Source organism: Guillardia theta (assembly GCF_000315625.1).
Source record: "Guillardia theta CCMP2712 unplaced genomic scaffold GUITHscaffold_33, whole genome shotgun sequence".
NCBI classification, from domain to species: domain Eukaryota; class Cryptophyceae; order Pyrenomonadales; family Geminigeraceae; genus Guillardia; species Guillardia theta.
Window position 1 is genome coordinate 391,181 of NW_005434641.1, and position 12,186 is coordinate 403,366.

General features: G+C 57.1%; 2 protein-coding genes across 2 annotated transcripts; one reads left to right on the top strand and one right to left on the bottom strand.

The window, feature by feature from the left end:
• Positions 1–8,426: 8,426 nt before the first annotated feature.
• GUITHDRAFT_152584 (hypothetical protein) lies at positions 8,427–10,232 on the bottom strand. The gene is made up of 8 exons (XM_005832788.1): positions 9,637–10,232; positions 9,500–9,567; positions 9,404–9,452; positions 9,284–9,358; positions 9,153–9,208; positions 9,025–9,102; positions 8,916–8,969; positions 8,427–8,863 (listed from the first exon to the last, which is right to left on the bottom strand). Exons 1-8 carry the CDS (start codon positions 10,183–10,185, stop codon positions 8,845–8,847), a joined length of 948 nt encoding a protein of 315 aa, XP_005832845.1. The 5' UTR covers positions 10,186–10,232; the 3' UTR covers positions 8,427–8,844.
• Positions 10,233–10,725: 493 nt separating this feature from the next.
• GUITHDRAFT_152585 (hypothetical protein) lies at positions 10,726–11,874 on the top strand (the record flags this gene model as incomplete). Its single annotated transcript, XM_005832789.1, has 5 exons — positions 10,726–10,883; positions 10,952–11,094; positions 11,487–11,569; positions 11,686–11,724; positions 11,769–11,874. Coding segments are annotated over exons 1-5 (377 nt in total), but the record flags the coding sequence as incomplete, so codon positions are not given.
• Positions 11,875–12,186: the final 312 nt, after the last annotated feature.

Genomic DNA, 12,186 nt, shown 5'->3' on the forward strand with positions numbered 1-12,186 from the left:
CAGTCGAGACGTCCGCTGCCGCCACAAAGCGGGCGGCCGCGGACGGAGAAAGGGCAGCCGCCGACAAGGAGCCGGCGCTGCCCGGGTGTCCGCCTGGGGCGGCAGCGGACGGAGGGAGGCTGGACACAGGAACACGGTACCGCTCGAGGTAGTCCTCCTCGCTAGCCTCCGAGTCAGCGGTAGCCAAGTCAGCGGTAGCCGCCCGTGACGGCGGCGACGCCGCGGCAATGCCAGGTATAGGATTTACTGGCAGAAGATAAAAAGTGCCTCAAGCAAAACAAAGCAGGAACAAGCTGAACCGGCAGGTACACAGTCCACAGCGAGAAGCTGCACAAACACACACAAAACACAAGCCCGAAAAGAACCAGCACTGCCCAAGGACCGGCGTGACCCGACCGATGCCGGGGAGGAAGCAGGCGAGCTCGGACCAGCTGCAAGCACCCCAGTGGTGTCGAGCTCTCCGGAGGCACCCGACGTCACAGTGAGGATTTACTGGCAGAAGATAAAAAGTGCCTCAAGCAAAACAAAGCAGGAACAACCTCCTCCTGCCAGTAAATCCTGTAGGCTTCCTCCTCGAGGTAGTCCTCCTCGAGGTAGTCCTCCTCGCTAGCCTCCGAGTCAGCGGTAGCCGAGTCAGTGGTAGCCGCCCGTGACGGCGGCGACGCCGCGGCAATGCCCAAGGACCGGCGTGACCCGACCGATGCCGGGGGAGGAAGCAGGCGAGCTCGGACCAGCAGCAAGTACCCCAGTGGTGTCAAGCTCTCCGGAGGCACCCGACGTCACAGTGAGGGACGGAGACGCCTCGCCAGCTCCGCGCCGATCGTCGGGGCCACTCGAAGGGTTTCCCCCATCGGAGTCGGAGACCTCCGGCGAAGACTCCTCGGGCGACTCGACAAAGTCCGAGGAGGAGCTGTCCTCTGGCTCGAGAAGTGCTTGCGCCCGCAAGGGCGTCATGCGCCTCGCACCAGACAAGAGCGCCTCCAGCGTCAGCTGCATGGTGAGGCGCTGATAGGTGGCGGCGCGTTTGCGAGCCAAGACCTCAGCAGCAGGGCCGTCATCAGGCACAAAGTGCCGACCAAACGCCGCATCCTCAAGAGGCATCGAGCGCTGAGCAATGATGTCCGCCAAATACCAGATGAAGCGGAGGGTGTCAGGATGCAGGGTACCGTCCGTCGAGATGGCAAGAGGGATGAACGCTCGAGGAGGAGTAGTCATGGCATATGCAGCGCGATGTTTGCGAATCTTCTCAGACGCTGCAACATGGAGGGCGTCGAGGTTGACCTCCCCCCACTTGGTCAGGTCGGCAGAGCTACCAATGTAAGGGTGGACCAACGTCACGTCCGCCATCAAGCCCTCGTACTGCTCGGACCCTCGATCGCGGATTCCAGGGATGTGGATATCGCCCTTCATCTTGCGGCCATGAGGATGGGAGGGTACCTGCCGTCGAGAACGAGGATCCCCCACTGTATCGATGACGCTCTGAAGACCAGCTTCGTTCAGCATCGACCGAATCGTACGAGTAAGGTTGTCATGCGACGTGGGAAGCTTGGAGGATCGGCGTTTGCAGGTCTGGAGATGATGTGCAGCAACGGAGGGGTCGAGCTCGCGCTGACATCCATCACATTTCGTCGGACACTGGCAGATCGGCATGCCATGGAGATAGCAGTCGAGCATCTGAGCATAGCGGTGCGGGAAGGCCTTGAGGGGGTAGTAGCTCGAGACTCGCGTCGGAGAGTGGCTCAGGTCTCGCTCAGGAAAATGAGCGAAGATGGTAGACTGCAAGACCCTATCCTGCGACTTGAGCGAGTGTGTCCTGCGGCTGTGCAAGGTGAGGATATCACGCTGCTGATCGGTCAGCGCAGCGCGAGCATGCACATGGCGAGGGAAGACGCGCATGACAAGAGGAGTCACATTTCGCTGCGCAGGGGGAGGAATGAAGTGCTCATGAGACGAGTCGACGAGAGCGCGCAAACCAGGGATGTGTACCACAGATGCCGGGGGGCGTCCTGCGTCATCAGGCACAGCAGCCGGGGCAGGTGGGATCGCCGCGCCATCTGCAGCCGGTGCAGGAGCCTTGACACGACGGTAGAGGATCGCTCCAGCATTATGAACGAAGTCGTGCGCCTCAACGAAGAAGGTCGCCAGAGGATGCTTCTGGGCACGGAGAGATCTCGAGCAGTGAACGTCCAGGCTATGAGGAGAGGTCAGCGTCCGGGACATGAGGGACGGAGACGCCTCGCCAGCTCCGCGCCGATCGTCGGCGCCACTCGACGTGTTTCCCCCATCGGAGTCGGAGACCTCCGGCGAAGACTCCTCCTCGGGCGACTCGACAAAGTCCGAGGAGGAGCTGTCCTCTGGCTCGAGGAGTGCTTGCGCCCGCAAGGAGCCGGGCATCGCCGGCTCCTTGTCGGCTGGCGAGGCGTCTCCGCCCCTCAAGCAAAACAAAGCAGGAACAATCCAATGAAGATTGTGCAGCTTCTCGCTGTGTGCTGTGTGCCAGGAGGTTTAGCTTGTTCCTGCTTTGTTTTGCTTGAGGCACTTCAGCGAGAAGCTGCACAAACACACACAAAACACAAGCCCGAAAAGAACCAGCACTGCTGGCTAGCAACCGTCAGCAGACCCGGCACCGCCAGCCCAAGCGCGAAGCCGCGCAGACAACGGATTTACTGGCAGAAGGTAAAAAGTGCCTCAAGCAAAACAAAGCAGGATGCCTCCGGAGAGCTCGACACCACTGGGGTGCTTGCTGCTGGTCCGAGCTCGCCTGCTTCCTCCCCGGGCATCCGTCGGGTCCCGCCGGTCCTTGGGCATCCTGCTTTGTTTTGCTTGAGGAACTTTTTACCTTCTGCCAGTAAATCCATTACTACTGCATTGCCGCGGCGTCGCCGCCGTCACGGGCGGTGTGGGTTTCGGCTACCGCTGACTCGGAGGCTAGCGAGGAGGACTACCTCGAGCGGTACCGTGTTCCTGTGTCTAGCCTCCCTCCGTCCGCTGCCCCAGGCGGACCCCCGGGCAACGCCGGCTCCTTGTCGGCGGCTGCCCTTTCTCCGTCCGCGACCGCCCGCTTTGTGGCGGCAGCGGACGTCTCGACTCGAGAGAGATGGATTGACAGTGGTCAGTCGGCTGCTTCCGGGTATCGCGTCTAAGGGATTTTATTCCTCCTGCATGCTCCTGCTGCTTGTTGCTTGATTGCTTGACCCTTCGGCTGCTGAGGCATTTTTTACCTTCTGCCCGAAAATCCTATACCTTCGGCTGCTTGTCTGCGCGGCTTCGCGCTTGGGCTGGCGATGCCGGGTCTGCTGACGGTTGCCAGCAGTGCTGGTTCTTTTCGGGCTTGTGTTTTGTGTGTGATTGTGCAGCTTCTCGCTGTGCGCTGTGTGCCTGGAGGTTTAGCTTGTTCGCTAATGGATTTACTGGCAGAAGGTAAACAGTGCCTCAAGCAAAACAAAGCAGGAACAAGCTAAACCTCCTGGCACACAGCGCACAGCGAGGAGCTGCACAATCACACACAAAACACAAGCCCGAAAAGAACCAGCATTGCTGGCACCCAGACGCGGCACCGCCAGCCCAAGCGCGAAGCCGCGCAGACAAGCAGCCGAAGGGCCAAGCAATCAAGCAACAAGCAGCAGAAGCAAGCAGGAGGAATAAAATCCCTTAGACGCGATACCCGGAGGCAGCCGACTGACCACTGTCAGTCGAGACGTCCGCTGCCGCCACAAAGCGGGCGGCCGCGGACGGAGAAAGGGCAGCCGCCGACAAGGAGCCGGCGTTGCCCGGGGGTCCGCCTGGGGCAGCGGACGGAGGGAGGCTGGACGGTACCGCTCGAGGTAGTCCTCCTCGCTAGCCTCCGAGTCAGCGGTAGCCGAGTCAGCGGTAGCCGCCCGTGACGGCGGCGACGCCGCACACACAGCGGCAATGCCCAAGGACCGGCGTGACCCGACCGATGCCGGGGAGGAAGCAGGCGAGCTCGGACCAGCAGCAAGCACCCCAGTGGTGTCGAGCTCTCCAGAGGCACCCGACGTCACAGTGAGGGACGGAGACGCCTCGCCAGCTCCGCGCCGATCGTCGGCTCCACTCGACGTGTTTCCCCCATCGGAGTCGGAGACCTCCGGCGAAGACTCCTCCTCGGGCGACTCGACAAAGTCCGAGGAGGAGCTGTCCTCTGTGCTTGCGCCCGCAAGGAGCCGGGCATCGCCGGCTCCTTGTCGGCTGGCGACTCAGGCGTCTCCGCCCCTCAAGCAAAACAAAGCAGGAACAATCCAATGAGCGAGGAGCTGCACAATCACACACAAAACGCTTGAGGCACTTTTTACCTTCTGCCAGTAAATCCGTAATACCCTCGGTCGGGTCACGCCGGTCCTTGGGCATTGCCGCGGCGTCGCCGCCGTCACGGGCGGTGTTGGTCTCGTAAAAAGTGAGGAGGACTACCTCGAGCGGTACCGTGTTCCTGTGTCCAGCCTCCCTCCGTCCTCGGCGCTGCCCCAGGCGGACCCCCGGCCCGGGCCGGGCAACGCCGGCCGCCCTTGTCGGCGGCTGCCCTTTCTCCGTCCGCGACCGCTCGCTTTGTGGCGGCAGCGGACGTCTCGACTGACAGTGGTCAGTCGGCTGCCTCCCGAGTCCGGGTATCGCGTCTAAGTCGGACACGGATTTACTGGCAGAAGGTAAAAAGTGCCTCAAGCAAAACGTCTAAGGGATTTTATTCCTCCTGCATGCTCCTGCTGCTTGTTGCTTGATTGCTTGACCCTGCGCGCCGGGCTTCGCGCTTGGGCTTGCGGTGCCGAAAGGATACGTCGGAAATATAGGATTTACTGGCAGAAGGTAAAAAGTGCCTGGTCAGTGCTGGTGAGTTTGGATGCAAGAACGCCTTCAACTCCCTCGACCGCCAGGCTCTCTTCGATGCAATCGAGGGACGTGCGAGTCCCGACTACTTTAATGGGAGCATCACTGAAGGCGCTCGCTTGCCCTCTTATCCTCTTGCGAGCATCTCCGTTTGTTCGCCTCCTACCTCTCCAGCTACTATGGAGACTCTGCTGACCTTCGACTCTTTCACAAAAGTCAGTCAGCCTCCGTTCAGTGTACCTCGGGCGTCTGTCAGGGCGATGTCCCCTCCAGCGTATTTTTCTGCCACAGTATCCACCCCCTGCTCCTCCATATCGCAGAGCTTTTTCCCTCTGTTCGAGTCTTGGCCTATGCTGACAACGTCGTGCTTGTCGGTCCACTCGAGGATGCCGTTGCAGCTACGTCCGCTATGAAGAAGTACATGTTGGCTGATCTGAAGCTAGAGATTCAACCTCGCGAGTCGAAAGTTTACATCCCCTCCTGGCATCAACACCCTGATCTCTCGCAGCTGAAGAAGAGCCTTAAGCGCCGTCTCAAGACTCAACTTCTTCACTTCGAGGTCGTCACTGGCGGGATTACACTTGGCGGCCTGCCTATCGGCACGGATGGATTTCATGCTAGTCAGCTCCGAGCGAAGGTTTCTACCCTCAACGAAGAGCTCTCGAAGCTCGGGCTCGTCCAGCATGGCTTCATGTTCAAGACGCTAGTGAGGGCGAGCCATCTCCAGAAGCGGCTGCGCTTCTTTCTCCAGGGGTCATCTCCGTTTCTCCCGCGGGTCCAGTCACAGATTCGTCGCTTTGACCTCTCTGTCCACCTGGCGCTTGAGAAATACCACCGCTAGCCTTCCTCGCAGTACCTCGCCGCGCATCCCGACCTGCTAGAGTTTGCGAGGTTCAAGCAGGAGCTTCCGCCGCTGATAGTCGGGGAGGGGACGAGTTCACGCCCTCTGAGGGTCTACACCCCGCTGTTTACTATACGGCTATCGCTCGCTTCCTCGCTTGGTACTCTGACCAGCCCATGTCCCGGACCTTGCCCTCTCCTCATAGCCTGGACGTTCACTGCTCGAGATCTCTCCGTGCCCAGAAGCATCCTCTGGCGACCTTCTTCGTTGAGGCGCACGACTTCGTTCATAATGCTGGAGCGATCCTCTACCGTCGTGTGAGGGCTCCTGCACCGGCTGCAGATGGCGCGGCGATCCCACCTGCCCCGGCTGCTGTGCCTGATGACGCAGGACGCCCCCCGGCATCTGTGGTACACACTGAGTCCCTGGTTTGCGCGCCGCTCTCGTCACTACATTGCCGCCTTGACACGTAAGACGTCTTGGTTTACAGGAGAGTTTTTGTTAACTCGGCGCTATCTGACTGGCACGGCTGGCATACGTTCCATCAAGAGCGCCTTCAACACCCTCGACCGCCGCGCCAAGCTCTCTCGACTCCATCGAGGGCACTGCGGCAGGGCGAGTCGTAACAACGGAGACGGATTTACTGGCAGAAGGTAAAAAGTGCCTCAAGCAAAACAAAGTAACTATTTTGATGGGAGCCGCGATCAGCGAAGGAGCACGCTTGCCGCAAGCTTGCGAGCCTCTCCGGTTGTTCGCCTCCTATCCGATCTCCAGCTACTATGGAGACTCTGCTGACCTTCGGGCCTCTTTCATAAGGATCAGTCAGCTTCCCTTCAAAAATGTACTTGAGGCGTCTGTCAAGGCGATGTCCCCTCCGACCCCTAGGCTCTGTTCGAGTCTTGGCCTACGCTGACAACGTGAGTCGTAGAACACTTCAAATCAGTCAACTTGGACAGTGCCTGGCAGAAGGTAACAAAGCAGGAACAAGCTAAACTTGCATGAACACACCGACACAGCGAGAAGCTGCACAACAGTGCTGGTTCTTTTCGGGCTTGTGTTTTGTGTGTGTTTGTGCAGCTTCTCGTACTTCTGCAGTGGCCGGTCGATTCAAGTTCAACCGGCATCCGAGTGGGCCCGGCGCACGGTACGGTGTGACTCACGGCCGGTGGCAAGCCTAACAAACTTCCGTACAGCTACCGTGGCTCCAGCGGGCCCCGGACCGGCGATCACCCGGTGACCCGGCGTCGCCCGGTACTACCCGGCCCGCGGTACGGCCCCCCCCGGCCCCGGGTATTCCGAAGCAGTTCAAGAAGTCAAAGCCGGCTAGTCAGTTGGTACACTGAGGAGCCTGGGGTTGAATTTGGCTGCCTCATGTCTTGCCGGTATCTTCATCTGGGGCGGACTGGTTTTCTATGTCGGCTGCTATACTAGGATGTAACCAAAGCCATTCAAGTAGCACATGCAGACATGGCGGCAGCGGGTACGTGAGAGCGTAGGAGGGCTGCGATGGCTCCATGGAGCGACGAGAAGAAGCAGGAGAAGTGAAAGAAGCGAAGGAAATGAGAGGGAGAAGACCATACGAAGCGTGAGAACCGTCCCAGCAGCGCTCCTCCTACAGCGAGGACCTTTCCCTGCATCATTTCCCTTGCGGAGTCGTCCCTTGTGCAACCCATCCTTCCCGGCATTCCGTCTCAACGTGAGGTTAAGGCCGGGAGGAATAATCGAGGGCTTCAGAAAGTTTTCAGACAGGATGAAGGCAGGATTCTCCGTTCTAGCCGATTACAGTCAGGTTGTGAACCACGAGGCGAATGGTAGGGAAATGAAACTCTCAGAATTCCTTCATTCCGTCGACCCCGATCGTTTCCCTTCCCTATCATCATCGCGCAAAACTGTGAGGAAAGGGCTCGTGCTCGTGAACGGGCAGTTAGGAAAGATTCATCATTTTGTCATGTTGGGAAGGGACAGCGTACAGATCACTGGGAGGACGGAGTCAAACTTCAAGCCTTACGGAGACCCTCCCTTCCACGTGAGAGGCTGACACTTGTTCTTCTCCTCCCTAGATCGTTTAGTGCCCTCATGCCCTGCCCCCTCTTCCACCTCCACCATGTCCCTGCTATTGCTCTTTGCCACGCTCGCAGTGAACAATCAGTAGATTGACGTCATCTACGAAGACGATTTCTTTGCGTGCGTCTACAAGCCGCCAGGATTTTGCTGGTAGGATGCTGCTTGTGATCAGGCATCCATGACGATTAACTCCATCGCCCTCAGCCATCCTCCGGCTGGACAAACGCACCAGGAGGCGGCTAAGAGCATGCGCGTTTGTGTCCCTCATTTCGTGAAGACTGCTCCGCCCGGGACTGAAAGCGCCTTGTGAGTTGTCGGGTTGAGGTCCTCGCGATGTGAATTGCATGCAGGTGGCGACCTCTCCTCGTCCATCGCCTCGACAAGCCGACCGAAGGTCTCATGCTGGTCGCCAAGACCAAAAAGGTTCACCAGAAAGATGCAAGCTTCTCTCACCTTGCTTGACAGGCTTACACGGAGCTGCAGCGGCAGTTTGCGCTCAGAGAAGTGAAGAAAACTTACGCGGCAGTTGTGGAGGGGAGGGTGGAGGACGAGTCGGGAGTGATCGACCTGGCAATCGGAGGGAAGGAATCTAAGACAGAGTACAAGGTTGTGCTGCGTACAGCAGCTCCGAACCTGAGGGACGGTGTAGTCACAACCCTCCACCTACACCCCCTGCATGGAAGAACCCATCAAATTCGCATTCATTGCGCGGATGGGCTGAGAGTGAGCATCGTTGGCGACAAGAAGTACGGGAGGTCCTACACAGGCCACGGGCTCTGCTTGGCCGCCATCGGCCTCGAGGTCAAACATCCTGAGACCGGAGAGCTGATCAAGTTCTCTCGACCCGAGCCCGAACGCTTCAGTGCCTTCCGCGCCATGGCGGAGGCTGGGCTGAGGAGCATGTCCTGGAAAGAAGCTGCCTCCTCCTGCCTCACAGAAGTGTCTGCCACATCGGATGCCCAGTCATGCGAAGACGATGAAGCACTTAGCGAGGACGAGCTACTGGGAGATCTGAATAATCTCGAGCAGAGCTCATGACGGCGAGAAGGGCGGAGGATCAAGCTTTGAGCAGGAAACGAAATCTCAAGGGGATTAAAGGCGGCTCAGGTGGATACGTTTATCCTGATTCGACTCAAAATAAATCACAGCCACCCTCGCAGAGAAGTTTCCATACCAGCTGGAGATTGCCATCATAGCGACGAACGAGCAAGATATCGACACAGAGCACCTGCCAGCAGGGTCATTGAGATTTCACTTGCTGTCTCAATCACGAGAGGGATCACGTTTCGATTGGAATCTCTTTCAAGGCATCTAGAATGAGCTCGAAGACTGCCACCCACAGCATGGCTCCGGCGGCGAAACTTCGCAAAGACTCACAAGGCGCACGAGGTGCAAGAGACTCTCGCCCTACCCGAGACCAACAGGCTCCCATGCGATGAAGTTCTCGACGAACAGAAACACAGGGACCTGCAGTCTGATCAACCGGCGACCCAAGGAAGGAACAAGAAGGTCGAAAAAAACATGGCGGGCTCAAAGCATCACCGCTATCACGGGCTGTGGGAGGCTGGAGAGGATGGCGAGGACTAAGGTTTGAAACCTCGGGACTCCTCGAGGAGCCTAACACGCTGTCGTGAGGGCTCAGGCAGACAGACATGAGCCCACCAGCACGAGCGCAACCGCCAGGCCCTCAGGGACGTTGTGCACTGCCAGACTGCCAGCAGACGTCAGGAGCCGTTACAAGAGGTGGCGTCAGAACACCTCATTGAGATGAACGCTCCAAGATGTGCTCCTCCTTTCCCGCAGAAGGCTACTCCAATACCGAGCCCCTTGTTGCATGTCAGAGATCGTTCGGCACTGCCATCTCTCAACGCGTCAAGCACAGTCAAGGCGCTCACCTCGGCGAAGGAATGCAGGGTCATGACCGCTACGATCAGAATAATCTTTGAAGCTTGCAAGCCGGTGATGTCGCCGAAGTGAAACTGATCCCAAGTCTCTACCATCTGCTTCGTGACAAGAACAAAAGCGATTCCAAGCATCACGCCTGCACTGACTCGAAATGCGTGTGAAATCTTGACGTCGAGCAAGATAAGTCCATCATCGTCTAGTTCTAGACCCTCATAGGCAAGACTGTAGCTCGCGGACAGCATCATGCCTGCGGCAACCGCATTGGAGAGACCTAGGGTGAAACCTGAGGGCTTGCTGAAGACCAGAAGAGGAAGCGCTCCCACCCCTGTGCAGATTGCCGCAAGCCAACCATAGTACCACACATGAAGGGGAGTTGGAGCCTTGGAGGTTAAACTCTCAGGCTTGGATAGCGCAGTCACAGCAGCAAGTAAGAGAAACAGCAGTAGGAATTTCGATGATGCACAGTCTTCTTTTGACCGCAAGGTATCATGTGTTGTATTTCTGTGATGACCTTCCAACCTTTGCCGTCGCTCCCTCATCTCTGCTTTACCTTCCCTCTCCTCACCTTCCCGCTCCTCCCTTCTTGCTCCTCCCATCCTGTCAACTCCCCTGGACACTACGACCCCCTTAGACTACCCCTACTACCTCTCAATGACTACCCCACCCCATCCATTCCCCCATCAACCACTCGCTATAAATCAAATATATACAGCCACCGGACTCCTCAATTGTCCCTATGAACCCCACAATGAAAATGCTTCAATTATATTCAAAATTTAACTTTCATTTTCAATATTGAGTTGAAATTCATTTTGGTAAATCTCAGATTTTCGTAAATTTCAGATTTGAACACATTTGGAACCCCACCCCTACAACTATTTCAAGTACCCCACCCGTTAGCCCATTGAGATAAGACCCTCTGCCAAAATGGCTTAAACCCAGGAGGGAGAGGAGCAGGAGATGAGGATTAGATGAGGAGGATAAGTAGAAGAGAAGTATAGGACGAGAGGAGGAGGAGGAGGAGGAGGAGGAAGGCAGATGGAGGGCAAGAAGTGTCCCAGCATGATAGAGGTGATTGCAGGTTGATGACTCAAGGACAGGAAGGCACTGCCTTCCCTTCTCTGATAGTTTTTTATTCATGTCCCAGCAGGTTCACATGGAGTCAAGCGATCAAAGTTCTCCCTCCATTCCTATCAAAAAAGCCTTCGAATACCGCAAGGCCTGCGAGCTTGGAGATGTAACCTACTCTTTCTCGACTACTTGTTCAGTGTTTCTAATCTTGTCCTTCTCTGCACCTCTTCACAGGGCAAGGCTTGTCTTTACTTCGGAAATTATCTTCAGTGCGCGCGGACTGATACCATCTGCAAGAACAATAAGAGAGTCCGCAAATTTCTTCAACGCGCTTGCTCGTTAGGAGAGGCGGACGGCTGTCTCTACCTTGCCGGGATGTACGAGAGAATGTGTTTCATTCCATCTCTTGTTAAATACTTTCTCCTGCTCTCCTGCTCTCCTGCTCTCCTGCTCTCCTGCTCTCCTGCTCTCCTGCTCTCCTGCTCTCCTGCTCTCCTGCTCTCGAGCTCTCCTGCCCTCCTGCCCTCCTGCCCTCCTGCCCTCCTGCCCTCTTGCCCTCCTGCCCTCCTGCTCTCCTGCCCTCCTGCCCTCCTGCCCTCCTGCTCTCCTGCTCTCCTGCTCTCCTGCTCTCCTGCCCTCCTGCCCTCTTGCCCTCCTGCCCTCCTGCCCTCCTGCTCTCCTTACCGTGTATCAAATGTCTCTTTGTATTTTGTTACGATCTCCCTTCCTTTTTGTCCCTTTCCCGGCCTGTTTCTCATGTCATGTACAGGCAGATAACGGGACAGGTCCCTGGATCCGAAAAAGAAGCGTTTCAAAACGCCATGACGGCATGCAATATGGGGAGCACAGACGGTAAACGACGTAATCCTTCTTCGAGTGTCTCCTCTTTCACTTCCTTTTTTTGTGGGGGTTTCTTCTCCCTTGTTTGTCTGCTTTCCTTCCTCTTCACTTGACGGTTCTCTGCCTAGCTTGTTTCCTCGCGGCAACTTTTACAAGAGCAGGACTAGGTGAGCACTCTCACCTGCTCTCGTTTCTCAAACTTCATGGTCAGGCACGAAGAAAGACTGCTCGTGCGGTCTTAACGCTTTTCTTCACTTATGCAATGAGAGTCATCATGGCAAAAGTTGCTACGAAGGCGCGCGATCCTTGTCGCAAATGTCAAGAGCAGGTGAGTGAGAAGCCAAGAGCAGGAGGATGAGATGGAGGAGAAGGGAGATGGTGCTGCTGGTGCCGGTGCTGATGCTGGTGCTGGTGCTGGTGCTGGTGCTGGTGCTGGTGCTGGTGCTGGTGCTGGTGCTGCAGACGACGACGATGATGATGAAAACGAGCAGCAACATGAAGAGAATGACGGATTATTACAGGGAGAATGGACGGAAAGGAGGAAGAAGCGACACAGAGGATGCAAGACCTCATCATCAAGTCTTGTGAATACAAGTATGAACCGGGATGTGGTTGCTCTTGAAGGTGAG

What these genes read in the sequence shown, in the direction of transcription:
- GUITHDRAFT_152584 (XM_005832788.1), bottom strand. Translation starts at nt 10,185, where the DNA reads ATGAGGGAGCGACGGCAAAGGTTGGAAGGTCATCACAGAAATACAACA. An exon ending in GGAGCGTTCATCTCAATGAG is followed by an intron (nt 9,453 to 9,499) that starts GTGTTCTGACGC and finishes GTCTGCTGGCAG; the next exon opens with TCTGGCAGTGCACAACGTCC. An exon ending in TGGCGGTTGCGCTCGTGCTG is followed by an intron (nt 9,359 to 9,403) that starts GTGGGCTCATGT and finishes ACAGCGTGTTAG; the next exon opens with GCTCCTCGAGGAGTCCCGAG.